Source organism: Geotrypetes seraphini, chromosome 4 (genome assembly GCF_902459505.1).
Source record: "Geotrypetes seraphini chromosome 4, aGeoSer1.1, whole genome shotgun sequence".
NCBI lineage: Eukaryota > Metazoa > Chordata > Amphibia > Gymnophiona > Dermophiidae > Geotrypetes > Geotrypetes seraphini.
In genome coordinates, this window is record NC_047087.1 from 293,552,674 (window position 1) to 293,570,785 (window position 18,112).

At 41.0% G+C, this 18,112-nt stretch overlaps 1 protein-coding gene across 5 annotated transcripts in view; it reads left to right on the forward strand.

Annotated features, from left to right (window-relative positions):
* Positions 1 to 17,764, forward strand: part of SUFU (SUFU negative regulator of hedgehog signaling) — a 244,438-nt gene extending 226,674 nt beyond the window's left edge. For 4 of the 5 annotated variants that reach the window (XM_033940100.1, XM_033940101.1, XM_033940102.1 and 1 more), the window contains exon 12: positions 15,739 to 17,764. In XM_033940100.1, the coding sequence (XP_033795991.1) occupies positions 15,739 to 15,828 (90 nt within the window). In that variant the 3' untranslated portion in view covers positions 15,829 to 17,764. Of the gene's footprint in view, positions 1 to 13,382; positions 13,524 to 15,738 lie in introns of all 5 variants that reach the window. The other variant, XR_004539049.1, reaches the window with a different exon arrangement.
* The last annotated feature ends 348 nt before the right edge of the window (positions 17,765 to 18,112 follow it).

An 18,112-nucleotide genomic window follows, 5' to 3' on the forward strand; every position in this document is an offset into this window, starting at 1 on the left:
GCAGCTTAGCCTTTTATTATATTATAGATTCAAAGCACATTTCTCATCTCTATTTGAAATTTTCCATCAAATCCTGAATTGTGAGCAAATGCACATGCTGAAAATAGGCTTCTTGGTCTGAATTATTTTGCATTGTTCAATGTTCAGTGATGGCTGGTAACTAATATCATTATTCCACAGTAACTACAAAATGCTTGTTATGTGTGAACGCTGAATGTTAGTCCTACATTCAATCAGAATTTATCAATATGGCTTTGGAGCAGGTTGGCTAGGTCTTTCTGTGCTGAGCAACAAGGCAAAGGAGAAGCTGCTTCTGCTCTTCATTCTTTGTGAGACTTGAGTTATACTGCTGCATTGCATTAAGGCAATTGCTCTGTCAGCGTTGTTGTTGACTATTGTCATTGATAATGCTGACTGCTTCAAATACTGGTAGTTTGGATTATTTCTCCAGTTTGCAGGATCTTTAGCCATAAATTGTTGAGCCTTTTCTTGTCCATTTGTGTCAAGAATACCAAAGAAGACATAAGTTTTCTTTGTTATACATGATGTCAGGCTAGTGGGACCAAGTGACTTGGGAGAGCAGTCGAGACGTCTCACCAAACTTTGATTGTGAAAGCTGAATGTTTGCCACCATCTTGGACTTTATTGCTTAGTCTGTCATCAAAAAAGGCCAGACCAGCTAAAATTTCTGACAAGTACCACAGATGTCTGGTGAATGTTGTTGACACAGCCTTAGCAATAGCCTTATTTGTATATTTCTGGAGTTCTGAAAGCAGAAGTGAATCATTGAGTGGTACTTTTACAGGAAGAGGTGCTTCATGTAAGACTTTACATTGTAAGTAGTGGATGTAGATGAGGCTATCAAAGAGAACCAGTTCTTTGATGCCCTGCCTTTCTCTGACAGTAAGAGAGAACTGCTATTAGAACAGTAATATTCAGGAGGAGTTTTCCACCCTAATGCAGCAGTAATGGAGTTTCTGTTGTTTCGTCAAGGAATTTATTCTTCAAAGTGACTGCCTCCTCACAGTTCTTGCACCATGAATGTCGGCATGAGCTTCTTGACAATGTCATTTCATTTACATTGAGGCCAAGTGCTTTGTCAACAACACCAATCACAAAGGTGGCACCCCTTTCTAGCAAATTAGCACAATTTAACTCTCCAGCAACTTCAGGATATATAAAGATGTTCACCTTTGGCTGTTTTGACTGAGAACTGGATCAAGAGGTACTGCTGACTTCAAAATCAGCATCTGAATTTGAACTATCAGAGTCAACTTCAACAATATTCTTGAAATCAGATAATCTACAAGTCAGAGGGAGGGAACTACTGACAATGACATTTTCTGCCTCTACTTTGGCTGCAAACTTACTAAATCAGTCTCGTGCTCTTTCTATCCTCCTCCTTTGCAAGTACAGTGTCAGAGCCAGCCATGCTGCATGACAAAATGTCTTCCCTCTGCATTAGAAATTGTCTATCTTCAATTTTCATTGTGACTAATGCATCACTGGTAGTAACATTAAAAAGATGGAAGAGACGTTCGTTGAATGCTTCTTGATTCACCAGATCATGTTTGTTGCATCCGTGCTATTTCTTTTTTAATTTCTCATATTCATCATAAAGATTCATCAATATGTGAATTCCTAATTTCAATAATCTCCTAAATCTAATGCACTGTTCGCTGATATGGTATTTTTGCATACTGCCAGATTTCCAAGACCTTGAACATGGCCAGATGAGCTGCCTCTTTCAAAGCAGCCTTTTTGTCAGTGTGTAAGTACATCATCAATCAAAGAGCATCCCCATTGATTGGAAGATGTGAACGACAGTTCATCAGTGCCCTTCCCTGGCAACCATACTTTAGAACTGCTTCTAGTCTTTGACATTCTTAGTTTTTATCCTAAAATGTGACATTGACTCAGTTTTCAACTGCCTATTTATCCCTAAACTAACTCTGCTTTGCAGCAGTACTAGTGCTAAGTTGTTGCTATTCAAATAACAATAAAACTGTTTTTCAAGTTTATTAGGGTTTGATATGCTGCTTACCAATCCTAAGCAGTTTACAAAAAAAGGTTAAAATTGGGTAAAACAGACAACACAAACAACAATAAGTGATACAAAAGGAAAACGCTTTTGGGAATACATTGTTTCCAAAAATAAAAAAGGGATGGAACAAATTGGAAAGGGAATAAGATAATTTAACAGCCTGATTCATATGCCAAATGCGTCTTTAAAAAGAGAGGTTTTTAGGCTTGCTTTAAATTTAGCCAGGTTAGTTCCTTGCCTCATATTTGAAGAGAGAGAGTTCCACAATGTGGGTGAAATCACAGAGAAAATTTGTTTTACGGCCCATGTTGTAAAAGATCTGGTGGATGGATGGAGTAGCTAGGAGATGTTAGGACGATCAAAGAACTCTAGAAGTTGTGTATGGAATTAAGTCGTCTATAAAAGCAGGTGAGTGAACAAATTTGACTTTAAAGGTAGGGAGAAGAATTTTGGATGTGGTTCTGTGTGTAATGGGCAACCAGTGAAGCATTTGTCAAAAGAGGAGTAACATGATTATATTTTTTTTCCTTGAAAAATAGTTTTACTGATGTATTTTGTATTATCTGAAGCCACCTAGTTTCTTTTTGTGCGATTCTCTGATAGTGAATTACAGAACTCTAGGTTGGAGATAACCAGCGAATGGATGAGAATGTTAAGGGAATTATGATTCAAAGAGATGAAAGGGAGCAAATCATTTTGAGTTTGAAGAAGCATCTTTGAACCACAGAACTGATTTGCTTGTTGAAAGATAGTGTTTCATCAAGAATTACCCCCAAGAGCTTGATCAATGTTACTGATTGGATAGCTATTTAATATCCAACCAATATTAAGTAACAGTTTCTCACCACATTACCATATTGTTCTGGATAACCAGCTACATTATAAAAATATTGTAGCAACCTCTGAATCTGTCCCAAACTTTGTGGAGACATGTTCTGATAAGGTTGAATTTTTACCATAATCCCAAGGACTTTCCTATCCTCCAACCTCTGCCCACCAATTTAGTAGACTTCAAATTTGCTAAGGTTAATACCTATAGTATTTAGCCATAAGTAAAACAGATGGGGTGAATTTGAAACAATAGCCACAGGGACAGCCCAAGGATATCTAATCCCCTGTGTGAACCTTCAACCATAAGCCCCCCAAGGGTGGCTCAAAGACCTAATCCATCTCCCTCTCTCTCAAATTGCTTCTCTCCCTTGTCATGTCCAGCATCTCCTTATCTCCATGCCTTTCTCAACAGCAGATTATAGACGTTTCCTCCAGGAACTTGTCCAAACCCTTTTTAAAACCAGCTACATGAACCGCTCTTACCACATCCTCTGACAATCCATCCAGAGCTTAACTATTTTCTGAATGAAAAAAATATTTCTTCCTATTGGTTTTAAAGGATTTCCCAGTAATTTCAAGTATTCCCTAGTCTTTGTGTATCTTGATGCAGTAAAAAATCGATCCACTTGTACCCGTTCTACACCACTCAGGATTTTGTAGACTTCAATCATATCTCCCCTTAGCCATCTCTTTTCCAAGCCGAAGATCCCTAACCTCTTTAGTCTTTCCTCATATGAGAGGAGTTTCATCCCCTTTATCATCTTGGTCGCTGCTCTTTGAACCTTTTCTAGTGCCGCTATTTCTTTTTAGAGATAAGGAGAGCAGAACTGAATGAAATACTCAAGGTGAGGTTGCACCATTGAGCAATACAGAGGTATTATAACATTCTTAGTCTTGTTTAACATCCCTTTCTAATAATTCCTAGCATCATTTTTGCTTTCTTGGCCACTTGTCCAAACCCTTTTTAAAACCAGCTACATGAACCGCTCTTACCACATCCTCTGACAATCCATCCAGAGCTTAACTATTTTCTGAATGAAAAAAATATTTCTTCCTATTGGTTTTAAAGGATTTCCCAGTAATTTCAAGTATTCCCTAGTCTTTGTGTATCTTGATGCAGTAAAAAATCGATCCACTTGTACCCGTTCTACACCACTCAGGATTTTGTAGACTTCAATCATATCTCCCCTTAGCCATCTCTTTTCCAAGCCGAAGATCCCTAACCTCTTTAGTCTTTCCTCATATGAGAGGAGTTTCATCCCCTTTATCATCTTGGTCGCTGCTCTTTGAACCTTTTCTAGTGCCGCTATTTCTTTTTAGAGATAAGGAGAGCAGAACTGAATGAAATACTCAAGGTGAGGTTGCACCATTGAGCAATACAGAGGTATTATAACATTCTTAGTCTTGTTTAACATCCCTTTCTAATAATTCCTAGCATCATTTTTGCTTTCTTGGCCACTGCCACACATTGGGCGAAAGGTTTCCACATATTGTCCACGATGACACCCAGCTCTTTTTCTTGAGCATTGCTCCCAAGATTGACCCTAGTTCTGGTAACTATGATTTGTTTTTTTTTTTCAATTGAGAAGCTTTTATTGAAAAACACTCCAAACAGTACAGAACAATTGCACATGAAAAGCAAAAACAAAAATACATAGAGCTGAATACCACACTCCAAAATAGCACATAGAATTAAAATCAACAGCATAGACATGTGCAAGTCCTTCAGTCTAATAAAACAATCTAGAATACCCACCAAAGCACAACCAATACCCCCCCTCCCACCCCCCAGGGACAAAGCACAATACCCACAGCTCTCAATATGGTTGAGAGGTAATCAATTCCAAACAGATACCTAAGATTAAAAAGGAATATGGTTATGTGATCCCCCCAAGCATCGCCCATCTATTCCATCCCCCAGACCCATTCAAAGCCCCTGACCACCCCTACCACAGATCCCCACAGAAGCCCGAAAATTGCGCCACACATGAGCATAACCATGTAGTTTACCATGCCGCAAGGCCGTCAAATGATAGAGATTCTGCCAAGTAAGCAAACGTTGCTCCACCAGGGCCCACGTGGGAGAGAGCGCCTGATTCCACAAAGAGGCAATGGCCAGTCTAGCAGCAGTGAATGTCAACTTACAAAACAAAGAGTCACCCCAAGCCAGATCCAATTGATGCCAAAACAACAAGGCGTGTCGCCAATCGGCCGGTATCTGGACACCCGATCAAAGACCTCAGTCCAGAAGCCACACACCTGCCCACACTGCCACCACATATGAAAATAGGTACCCACTTCCCCACAGCCCCTCCAGCATAGAACACTCGCACCTCCCCGCCAATGAGCCACAACTTGAGGGGTATAGTACCACCGAAAGAGAACCTTGTAACCATTCTCAATCAGCAAAGCAGAAATCCCCGCCGAGGAGATCTCCGCCCATATGTCACCCCAAGTATCCCAGGGAATAACCGAACCACAATCATCTTCCCAGGCCCTCATGTAGGGAAGGGAGGCCCCCCTACCGTTAAGGCACCTATATATTGCAGAAAGAGCTCCCCTCCGAAGCACCGGGCCCAATAGCAGCTCGAAGGGCATCTTACCACCCCTCAAGTCACCCAGTAGACCCGAGGTCCTAATATAATGCAAAACCTGTAGGTAGGGGAACAGATCCCGTATACCGAACCCAAACTTACCCCTAAGTTCTGTAAAGGGTCTAACACCTCCCTGTACCGGGTCCCACAACTGTCCCACACACACCAAACCCCGTGACTCCCAGTCTACAAACACTCCCCCATCCCTTCCCGGTGGGAAGTCAGGGTTGTGTCTCAACGGAGTATACCAGGAATGTCTCCTACTCCCCAATAAACAAGCTCAGGTCTGATTCCATACCCTCAAGGAAGTCACTACTGAGGATACCCCCCCTACCAGTCGCGCCCTACCAGGTACCCACGGCCTATGTAATAAAGACACCCCATCACTTAAATTTTGCTCAATTTCCACCCACAGTTTCTGCGTCTGCCATTCTAAGAGGGCGCGCAGCTGAGCAGCCTGATAATATTTCACCACATCTGGGACCCCCAGCCCTCCATCCCCTCTCCCCATACATAGGACCTTCCTACTCACCCTTGGCCGCCTACCAGCCCAAATAAAATTAAAGATTTGCCTTTGAACCCCCTCCAGCGTTTTTCTACCCACCCAAAGAGGCAATACTTGAAATAAAAACAACAAACGAGGCAAAATCATCATCTTCACGACGGCCACCCGGCCCAACCAAGAGAAATACAGATCTTTCCAATTAAGCAAATCTTGGCGAATACGACGAAAGAGCGGGGGAAAGTTAAGGTCATATAAATCCACTCCCGGCGGTCCAAAATAAACACCGAGATATCGCAAAGAGCGCTGAACCCACCGAAACGGGTATCGATCTCGGAAATGGGACACCCGGTCCTCAGGCAAGTTAATGTTGAGGAGCTCTGATTTACCAACATTGACCCGAAAACCCGACACTCCACCATAAATGTCCAACTCCCTCAATATAGCCGGCAGGGAGGTCGCAGGTTCTTCCACCGTGAACAGAATATCATCCGCAAACAAGGCCAGCTTAAAATCCCCTCCCGGTACCATAACCCCCTTAATATCCTGATTCATCCTCACTCTCTGCGCCAGGGGTTCTACTGTCAAAGCAAAAAGGAGCGGAGAAAGCGGGCACCCCTGACGTGTGCCCCTTGCCAGAGAGAAAGTCTCTGAATAACCACCATTCACCTTAATGCAGCTCAAAGGGCCACTATACAGGACCCGAATCCAGTCCCGCATGCGTGGGCCCAACCCCACCGATTCTAGCACCCGAAATAAAAAGGGCCAAGCTACCCTATCGAATGCCTTCTCAGCATCAATAGATAAAAACACCGTTTCTCGCCCCCCCCCCCCCCTCGCCCTATCATATAAGTTATAGACCCTACGAGTATTATCACCAACCTGTCTGCCTACCACAAAGCCCGACTGATCTGGATGGATCAGCCGAGGTATCCAACTCATCAATCGATCCGCCAAAATTCGCGTGAAGATCTTAGTATCAACCCCCAGCAAGGATATCGGCCTGTAGGAAGCACATTGGAGGGGATCCTTCCCCTCCTTAGCTAACACCGTCACTCCCGCCAAGCGCATAAAGTAAGGGAGGGTACTATTCCCTTGTAAAGAGTTAAGAAAACGCAATAAAGGAGGTAGTAGCAGATCTTGAAAACATTTGTAGTACCGGACAGTAAATCCGTCTAACCCAGGCGATTTACCAAGCTTCATAGAACGCAACGCGCTACGAGCCTCAAGCAATGTAAGAGGGCGGTCCAACCGCGCCCCATCAACCTGTGTAATCTGGGGCAATTCTGCTGAATTTAAGTAAGCGTCCTGGTCCCGCGAGGGCCCTGGATCTTCCGGGGTATAAAGCTGGGAATAATATTCCACAAACCGGGCACGGATAGCATCCTCAGTCTGCAACACCTCCCCAGAAGCCTCTCGGAGTGACAAGATCTGGTTGCGCGTCTGTCGCACCCTAAGACGGTGCGCAACCAGTCAACTAGCTTTATTAGAGAACTCAAAATATCTCTGTTGGAGGAGCTGTAAGTTATGATGTAATCTGTCCAAGTCTAAAGCCTGGAGATCCCTACGGGCCTGAAACAAGCGCTCCCGCAATGTCACATTCCAAGGAGAACGCTTATGCAAACTCTCCAATCTACCAATCTCGGTTAACAGGCCCGCTGCCTCCTCCCGCCGCTTACGCTGTCGGGCCGATGCCAGAGCTATTAAGCTGCCCCTAAGTGTAGCCTTTAACCCCTCCCAAACCGCTTCCAATGAAGCTCCACACTCCACATTTACATCGAGATAGTCTTGTATCCACCCTTCGATCTGTGTTCCCACCTCTGGGTCATCTAAAAGACTATCATTAAAACGCCAAAATTTCCGTCCCGAGCCTCCACCCACCCCCTGGAATCGTAACCACACCGGGGCATGGTCCGACCACTTTAGTGACTCAATCCCCGCAGACTCCACCCTCCGAAGTAGTCCCCGCTCCACAAAAACATAATCAATTCTAGAATATGAGGAGTGTATTCCCGAAAAGTAAGTATAGTCCTTAACCGAAGGATGTAGCCACCTCCAGCAGTCCACCACATTCAGATTGGCCAATGCCTCCCACAACAGTTTATGATCCCTTCTCCCATATTGATCCGCCCTCCCTGAGTTATCCAAATGAGGGGTCACTGTAAGATTAAAATCCCCGCCAAAAACCAGAGCTCCCCCCTTAAACTTGAGGATCCGAGGGACTAACTCACGAAAGAAGGTCCCCCGACCCTCATTAGGGGCATATACATTTACCAGGGAGTACAAGACCCCCTCAATCAGAGCCTCCAACATAATGTATCTGCCCTGTGGATCCCGCACCACCCTACGTACCTCACAACGGTGGTAACTATGATTTGGATTAAATTTCAAATTTCTTTAGGTTTTGATATACTGCTCATTATAAAGCTGAGCAGTGTACAATAATTTGGGGGAATAAAAGAAGAGAAATATAAAAAGCATTATTATAATAATATACATATATTCATAATAAAATTAGATACAAAATACATTAGGGTAAGAATATAATGGGAGCGTGGGAGGAATTACAATATTTTGATAGGAAAGAAAGAAAGCGAATGTCACAAAAGAGAAGAGGGTAAGGGAATTATTTAAATTGATCATGGATCAGGTTGAGATTTAAAATTATTCTTCCCAATGTGTATCACTTTGCATTTATGCACATTAAATTTCATTTGCCATTTGGACGCCCATTCCAAAGTCCTAAAGTCTTTAGAGAAACATAGAGAAGCATAGAGTATGACGGCAGAAAAGGGCCGGCGGCCCAACAAGTCTGCCCACTCAAGAACCCTCCCTCCCTTGAGTATCCATCTTTATAGAAACATAGAGTATGGCGGCAGAAACAGTCCACATGTGTTTTAACAATTTTGAACAGTTTAGTGTCATCTGCAGATTTAATCACCTCACTTGTAGTTCCAATTTCCAGATCATGTATAAATAAGATAAATAACACCGGTCCCAGTACAGATCCTTGTGGCACACTACTATTTGCCCTCCTCCATTGAGAAAAATGGCCATTTAACCCTATCCTTTGATTTCTGTCTGATAAACAATTTTTAATCCACAATTGAACATTGCCCCTTATCCTACGGCTCTCTTGTTTTCTCAGGAGCCTTTCATGAGGAATTTTGTCAAAAGCTTTCTGGAATTTAGATACACTACATCAACCGGTTCGCATTTATCCACATGTTTATTCACACCTTCAAAGAAGTCCAGCAAATTGGTGAATGAAGACCTCCCTCTGCTGAACCCATGCTGACTGTCTCATTAAGTCATGTTTGTCTACATGTTCCACAAATTTATTTGTTAAAATTGTTTCCACTATTTTGATGTACCTAAAACCAATTGTTTCTATGAGTTTTTGCCTCTTTTGCATGTTCTTGATATTCTTGTTTAGCTTTCTTTATCAGTGCTTTCCTTCTAACTTTCCAGTTCTTATGTCTACTTATTTTCTCCATTAGGAGTCTTTTTCCATTCTTTTAAAGGATGCTTTCTTGGTTGTAATAGCCTTTTTCGCTTCGCCTTTTAACCACGCCAGCTCTCGTCTTCTCTTCTTTCCACCTTTTTTTAATAAGGTATTTTTTAAACAACATCCACACCTAGTTTACACTTCTGACTTGTGCCACAGACCCTTTTAGCTTTTTTTTTTTAACCATTTCCCTAATTTTTTTGTAGTCCTTATGAAAATTAAATGTCGCTAAAGTAGATTTCTTAGTGACGTCATTCTACTTTGTCTTGTTCAATACCTTATATTTACTATTTTTTTTCTGCCCTAAGAAATTTAATTTAAAAAGTTATCTAAAAGGTTGATATGCCTGTACAGCCTGTATTAGCAGTCATTTATTAGATGAGTGTTTTGTTCTTTTGCCACAAAAATGTTAAGGGTTGGTTTCTTTGCTTGTTCATATATATTAAGATTTATTTATCACCTTTTTGAAGAAATTCATCCAAGGCAGTGTACAGCAAATATAACTGGACATAGGCAATATAAAATTATAACAAATAGCACACATTAAAGCATAGTAAAACCTTAATATATAATTAGAGGCATGCTGCTTACAATGTCAGCAGAATACCTATTAAAATGTCATGCCCAGAACCACTGATTTATGCCATCCAGCACTCTAATTATTTTTAACACCCCATCCCCATCTGTCTTTTGATGTCTGTGGCAGAATCCATACATCATTTGTGTATGCTTAAAATCTTAGTCCTGCCATCTTAATTCCATACAATGATGTGAGTTATATACACACAGTGAATAAATATGGTGACGGGACTGATCCTTGAGATACCCTGTAGTTTTGTACCCAGTCTAGAAAAATAGTTCCCTATTTTAAATTAAGGATCTCCTAAAAGTGAACTAAACCACTGGAGCATCTTACCCTGAATTCCAATCTCTTGCAATGCTCTAAGCAACTTATGATTCACAGTATCAAAAGCTGTTGACACATCTAAAAGGTTGGTTAAAAATAATAGAAACTATTCAAACAATAGAAACTGTTCAAACAACAGATACTTATTATACAGTATTAGATAGTATAGATGCCAATAAATTCTTGTGGAAATGGGAACCTTTTTAAATCCAGCTTGATTCTTCTGAAAACTTCCCAGATCTTGCATGAATAAAGTAGAGTTGTACAATATTGGAGACATAGCCATGATAAGTAGTAACATGTTGTACAGTTTTGAAATCAACTTCTTATTTTCAACATTTTAAAAAAATCTAAAGGGATAAATATTTGAATTAATTGGATAGGAAGACTCCTACCTGGTCTTGCTGGCAGTGGCCATCTTTACTACTGATATTCAGGGCACATATCCTGGTAGCACCACGAATATCAGCACAGACAGCTATAACTAGCACTACCCAGTTAGTGCTAGGATAATATGGGGACAGAGCCAGAACTTACACAATTAGCAGTGATTTTCAGTCCACTAACCCTAAGTGTCTTCATACAGTTAGGACAGCAAAAATGCTGCCCTAAATTTACCTGGGCAGTTATCCAGGCAACGGTCTGAATATTAGTTGGCACCCAGATAGTTAACTCTGGTGCCCAGATTAGACCCAGCACAGAATATCCAGTTCATTTCTGCCTGCAGAGGTCAGCATCTCTATAGTCACAATATTGACCCATAAACATATCTATTGCAATGTGTTTTAACCTCTTAGCAGCCATGAATTGCTTTACATTCCCTATACATGATAAATCATATTTGTTGTGAGATCACAAATGAAACACAACAATACAATACAGTGCATTAAGATAACTTATTTTCTGTTACATCAACTCAGGAGTCTGTACGTTTGGTGATCAATCTGTTCCTACAAACTGGACTTGCAGAAGTGAGAATACTTACAGCTTTGATCACCTCCTCCATGGAGGCGGAGCACAGTGCTCCCCCCAGTTTTTCTTCTGCAAGTGAACTATGCAGAGGTGTGTGTATGATATGCTGTGCTTAGTTTTTTTCTCAGCGTTGTTTGTTTTTCTGAGGCTACAGTACCCTGAAACCCCTTTCTTAAGAATGCTCTGCATGGGAAAGGATGCAGGTTCCGCTGAACCGGACTTCAGCTCTCCAGGGCAAGTCTGTAGTTAAGCCTGGGGAGCCAACCTGCTGTGAGACTTCAGGGCTCAGGACCTGTTCCCTTGGGAGCCAGCTCACCTTCCAAGTTTCACAGTGGCTTGAGCACAGGCAGTGGGCAACTTATGTAAGAACCCTCGGGGCATCAAGATGCTTTGAGGTCCGTGAGGTAGAGGTCTCGGTCAGTGTTGGTCCTACTGGCAACCTGAAGATTTCTTGCTTTGGAGTCATCTTTGGAAGTATCTGAGGCAGAAAGTCCTTTTCAGCTGCACAGAAAACCTGACAGGCAGGCACATCCATAGAACTGTGAGTACAGCTCCATTCTTTCCTATGGGAAAATTGGGTTGGGTCAAAAAATCTCAATTTTGAAGGTTTCTTGGGTTAGGATTCAGGTCTCCACCTCCAAAAACCCTATTTCTGTGTTTTTTAATTTTTCAGAGTTGTGTGAAACGAAGTTCGTTGTATGAATCATGACACTTCTAGACTCTTGTTCCCAATGACAATTCGGGCTCAGGATATACTCCAGGTACTTCATCATGCCCAGGAAAGACACAGAAAACTGGAGGCCCATTTTGGAACTCAAAGCAGTAAATGTGTTTTTAAAGGTCCCTCATTTCCACATGCGGTTATTGCGGCAGTTACTCTGAGAGAATTTCTGGCCTCTCTGGACCTCACGGAAGCATATCTGCATATTCCTTTCGTTTCAGACCACAGAAAATATCTGAGGCACTAGCCACGGGGAACAGCTGACTTTGAAAGCAACCATTTCCAGATGGATTCAAAAGGCCATTTTGTCAGCTTATATCGGAAGCGGTAAGATACTTCCAATTTCCCTGAAGGCCCACTCCACTAAGAGTGTAGCCTCCTCCTAGGCAGTGTCCAAAGCAGTGTCCATGGATGAGATTTGTAGAGCAGCCACTTAGTCCTCTCTCCATACATGTATAAAAGTTTACAGGGTAGATGTAGCAGCAAGATTTGATACCACTTTTGAAGTTTTAGTGCTGTCAGCAGGCTCATCTGCTCCACCCTAGATTTATGGAACTGCTTTGATACTTCCTACTGGTTCAAGACTGAATTTCCTATTGAACTAGAAAGGAAGATTATGTACCTACCTTGTTAATCTTCTTTCTAGGAAATAGGAACGTCGGTCTTGAAGCCCACACCATCAGATGATCCCTAGCCTGCCATTCTGTCTCAGACTTGTCTGTATATCAGTCAGCTTGCTTCTTTCCATAATCTATAACAAGAGTTCAGGATTAAAAAAAAAGCTCACCTATCTCAAGAAAACAGGGGGTATCTGCAAGAACCCCTAAAACTAATAAATTATGCCCTATTGGAAACTATAGGAGGGACCTACCTAGACACTACCAGGTCTACCCACTGCACTCATACAAAGACCCACTCATTCACTTAACACACAAAAAACAAGAAAAAAAGGGGGGAAAAAAGTGGAGAAAAAGCCTCAGTTCATCTTTTTTTCTTGGGTCTTTGTATGAGTGCAGTGGGTAGACCTGGTAGTGTCTAGGTAGGTCCCTCCTATGGTTTCCAATAGGGCTTAATTTATTAGTTTTAGAAGTTTTGTATGTCCTTCCTGAGATTTTCTGGGGTATCTGCAAGAACCCCATGACTATTAGCGCAGGTTGAACTCAAGTAGTTGAACTGTGTTTTGTCTCGTTATGGGCTATAAAGTGTTTATCTTTGTTAGTTATTGTTCTTTGTTGTGTTATGAGAACAGACTTGTTTCTCAGAGAGAGACCCTATACCCCTACCTTTTCTGTTTATTCTCCAGGGCTGACCACTCTGCTCAGGGAGAAGGAAGGTAGAGCAGATAAATGCAAATGAGGCTCTGTACACAACCCTGCAAGTGAAGGTTCATAAACCCATTGGTTCAAGAGTAACGTTCGTATCTCCTAGAAAGAAGATTAACAAGGTAGATACGTAATCTTCCCATATGGCACCTAAAAAAATTGGCACTGAAGAAAAATGCTGAGCGCAGTTCTATAAACAGCTCTTAAAATTAGGCAAAGTTTGTAGCATAGTGCTTATGCCCATTACCCACTCCTAACTTTAGGTGTGGCCATTTGCACCACCTGAAATGTGCCAATCAATGCACCTAAATTAAGCATGAATCCCCCTTATTCTACTAGTACACAAGTAAACCCAAGGAACGTGGCATTAGAAAAGGTTCAAGAAAGGGGTGAAATTCCTCTCATTTGAGGAAAAGTTAGAGATTAGGGCTGTTGAGCTTGGAAAAGAGACGACTGAGGGGGAGGTATGATTGATGTTTACAAAATCCTGAGTGATGTAGAACAGGTAAAAATGAATCAATTTTTTACTCTTTCAAACATTACAAAGACTAGGGGACACTCAATGAAGTTACATAGAAATACCTTTAAAACAAATAGGAGGAAATATTGTTTCACTCGACTAAGCTCTGCAACTTGTGGTTACAACAGTTAGTGTATCTGGGTTTTAAAAAGGTTTGGACAAGTTCCTGGAGGACAAGTCCATAGTTTTGCTATTGAGACACAATGGTGGAAGCCCTTGGATTGATAGCGTGGAATGTTGCTACTGTTTGGGTTTCTGCCAGGAACTTGTGACCAGGATTAGTCGGTGATGGGACTAAATCGCGCGAGACAACGGTGCGCCGACAACTGAGCGCAAGGTTGACGGCGCGCCAAAGAAAAGCACTATTTTAAAGGGCTCCGACGGGGGGTGTGGGGGAGGAAACCCCCCCCCCACTTTACTTAACAGATATTGCGCTGGCATTGTGGGGGGGTTGTAACCCCCCACATTATACTTAAAACTGAACTTTTTCCCTAAAAAACAGGCAAAAAGTTCAGTTTCAAGTATAATGAGGGGGGTTACAACTCCCCATAACGCCAGCGCGATGTCTGTTTAGTAAAATAGGGGGGTTCCCCACCAACACCCCCCGTCGGAACCCTTTAAAATAGTGCTTTTCTTCGGCGCGCCGTCAACCTTGCGCTCAGTTGTCTCGCGCGATTTTGTCTATGAACCGGATTAGTCACTGTGGAAGCAGGAAACTGGGCTAGATGGACTATTGGTCTGACCCAGTATGGCTATTCTTATGTTTTAATGCCCCTGATCCACCTATGACCCTCCCATTTCCCCTTTATGGACTTGTGTGTAAAACTTAGGCGTGGCCACACCTAAATTTATATACACAAATGTTAATTAAAACTAATAGGTGCCAATAAGTGTTCAAAATCCCAATTATTGTGCTAGTTGGCTTATTCAGTGAAATTGCATACTCGGATTGGGCATGCACCTATATCTGCATGCCAATTTTTAGCACTTTTTGTAGAATTTGGAGGTAAATAACAATGCACAAATAATAACAGGTAATCCACACCCATTCCCCACACCATAATCGACTGTGCAGTTAGCAAGTGAACTAACCTACACTGAGCCAGTGTGTCGCATCATTGCAACCATTCGCTAACAGTTACCACATGCTAAGCCACATCCTAATGCCTAGCGTACTTTAGAAAATAAAATGCACCTTATTTCGTTGACATTCCAAGTGTATTGCTTCCACATGGGTTAATTTAGCACATCCTATTACATTGCCTAGCTCTTATTTTTGATCCTTGGCATGGAAGAGAGCCTGCTTTTGCAGGTCATCTTACTCTCTATAGAGGAATCTCACTGTTAGATTTATGACCCGTTGTTTCCATGCCAACAGCTTGTGTTGTCATAAGTGCATCTTGTGTCTTTGCAGCCTAACAGAATGTTAATGTATTACAGGGAAGAAAGCTATTATTCAAGCATGAGGAGACTTTGATAATGGCAAACAGAATAATATAGACAATTGGTTTCTTTTTTATTTTGAAGTGCTTCTCTAAAAGCTCTAAACATTTGTTTGCAAGTAACAAAGTAACTGAAGCTTGACTTTTTGCAAGAGTTAAAATTAGCATTTTCTATAAAATCAAATAGGAAAAGCTATGATGGACCAAACATCAATCTCTCACGATGATTTCTGTTGATGGGACTCAGACTCAATTAGCAGTTGGCAAAGTCCTTTAATGACATATTTGTATTTGAATTAGGGTTATGTTTTCATTATTATTATTATTGTCTAGGTACACTTTTATCATTAACTTTCTCTTTCTGTTTTGCTTAAGCTTAAGCTTCCAAAGGAATACAGCTGGCCTGAAAAGAAGCTGAAAATCTCCATTCTGCCAGACACAGTATTTGACAACCCTTTGCACTGAATCGGAAGAACTGAATTACAAACCTTCAGCTGAGAGAGCCAAGTTACATATCATGAGACTCTGGGTCATTAATGCAGAAAGGGACTCGGTCTACAAAACCAGATTACTGCCCAGTCACCACAACAGAAAATGAACTGTTACCAATTCACACAGATGGTGCTTTATTAGGTGGTAAACAATCTGTGAAGGATTCATATGCAGTCAAACTCAAAACTTAACTGATTTAGAGTACCTTTCCATAAGTAGCATGGGAGTGTATATAGTGATACACCTGTATTTACATATCAGGTCTAACGAATATTCAGATAATTCCTGGATGAAATGTTATTTACATGACTCTGGAATCCTTTGATAGTCAGGCTTTTAATGACTATAGAACAATTCCTCCGATTTATCAAAGGTTTTGTTTTTTCCTTATATATATTTCACAACGGTGGCGAACGGTTGTCTTAAATTTACTTAAGTTTGTTGACGACGAACTTCCATATTCAACCATAAAAAGGAACTTCTGAGATGAGCACAAGTTTAGGAAATGTCTGATTTTAGTTCAGGCAGGGTTTTTTGGATGCACATAGCATTAATTTCAGCAAATTGTCATGGGACAAGGTTTTCATTTCTTGGTTTGCTATAGTGTACAGCTCCTGTTAGACTTTGACAGCCCTGCTTACTAACATGGCAGTTTATGTTGAAGACGGGATTTTCCCCATTAAAGCATTTCAAGGGATTCTTATGCCAGTGGGGGACAATTTTTTGCATTCTGTGTCTGGTAGTAATGATGATGGTGTCTGGATGTTGTGTCAGTAAAACAGGACAAAAGACACCAAATAACTAGAAATCTAAGAGAGGAGGAAAAGTGATTAATACAACTAAAAGCTCGACTGGTGTTGAAAATGTTCTTCAGTTTGGCTGAATTTGAAGATTCATCTTAAAATGTTTTAAATATTAAGTATTAAATTAATGAATATGCTGTCCAGAAATATTTTTGTATTAAAGTTGACTATTTATTTGTGGTGATGCTGTGAAAATGCTTAATGAACTAAACAGTCAAATAAGGTTCTTCATGACATGCAGAGTACAGATGAGAGAACACCTTCAAGAATCACAGAGCTGATCTTTTTATCCAGACAAATAATTTTATTCTAAAGTTGTCAAGTCTGAGACTTGTAAGATGCCTCTTACATCTTTGGAAACTTTTTAATCATGTATTGACCTTCATAAGTTTAAATTTCATTTATTGATAGTGTAGTTATATCTTCTTAGTTTGCATAGTCATATTAAAGAAACATTATCCTGTAAGCTAGCAGATGGCCTATTACCACAGTCGGAACAAGGCAACTTCCCAAGCATTCTATGCAAAATTATTGCACGTTGTTGGAAAATACTGCATTTTATTCTATTTAAGTAGAAATAGAGGTCATCAAGGCATGGTGTAGACGGTACCTTTTTATTGGACTGTCTTAAATGCCTACATAACTAGCTTTCAAGTGTTATGCTTTCTTCGTCAGGTTTGCAGTGAGCAGAATGTTTTGACTTGCTCACATTCCATTCAGTGTTCAAGGTTAAGTACTTGTGTTGAGTGCAGTTCTTAATTTTAAGGCCTGCTTTCCTTTCATCTGCATCCTTTTAAGCTTTTAAGTGCATTTATCTTCACTCTAGTTCTGTTCTCAGCCCAGTCCTTGGGATAAACCCAAGATGGTTTGCAGGATATCCATCATGAATAATCATGAAATAGATTTGCATACACTGCTGCTGCTGTATGCAGATCTGTTTCCTGCATACTCTTTGTGGATATTTTTGAATATGCATCTGGCCAGCTGTGTTCCCAGGACTGGTCTGAGGACCACTGCACTAGGTCTTTCTTAGAGAATAAAAGGCCTGTTAGTCAACAGTTATGATTTAACTTAATATGTATATTCAGCATTGCCATCAGTCAGTGTAAGAAGTCCTGCTGAACATATGGATAGTGGGTTCTACATGCCAGCATTATTGCGTTTAGGCTTACTAAACAGAATATTTTAGCCAGCCCTCGCTTAGTCCCTATATGGTCCCTTGTTATAAAGACAGTATTACATGATTCAGTCAGATACTCCTCCATATAAGATTTGAAAAATACTGTTAAAGAAGTTATACGTTTAACAGCTGCCAATGAACATAAAACCTCTTTTGAAAATTGATCCAAATACTTCTTTAGGATGCTCAAGATAGGCTTGTCCAGTCTATGTTTATATTAGGCAGTCTCAATCTTGAAAAAGAATATTTGGGGTAAGGCCTGGTCATTTTTTTT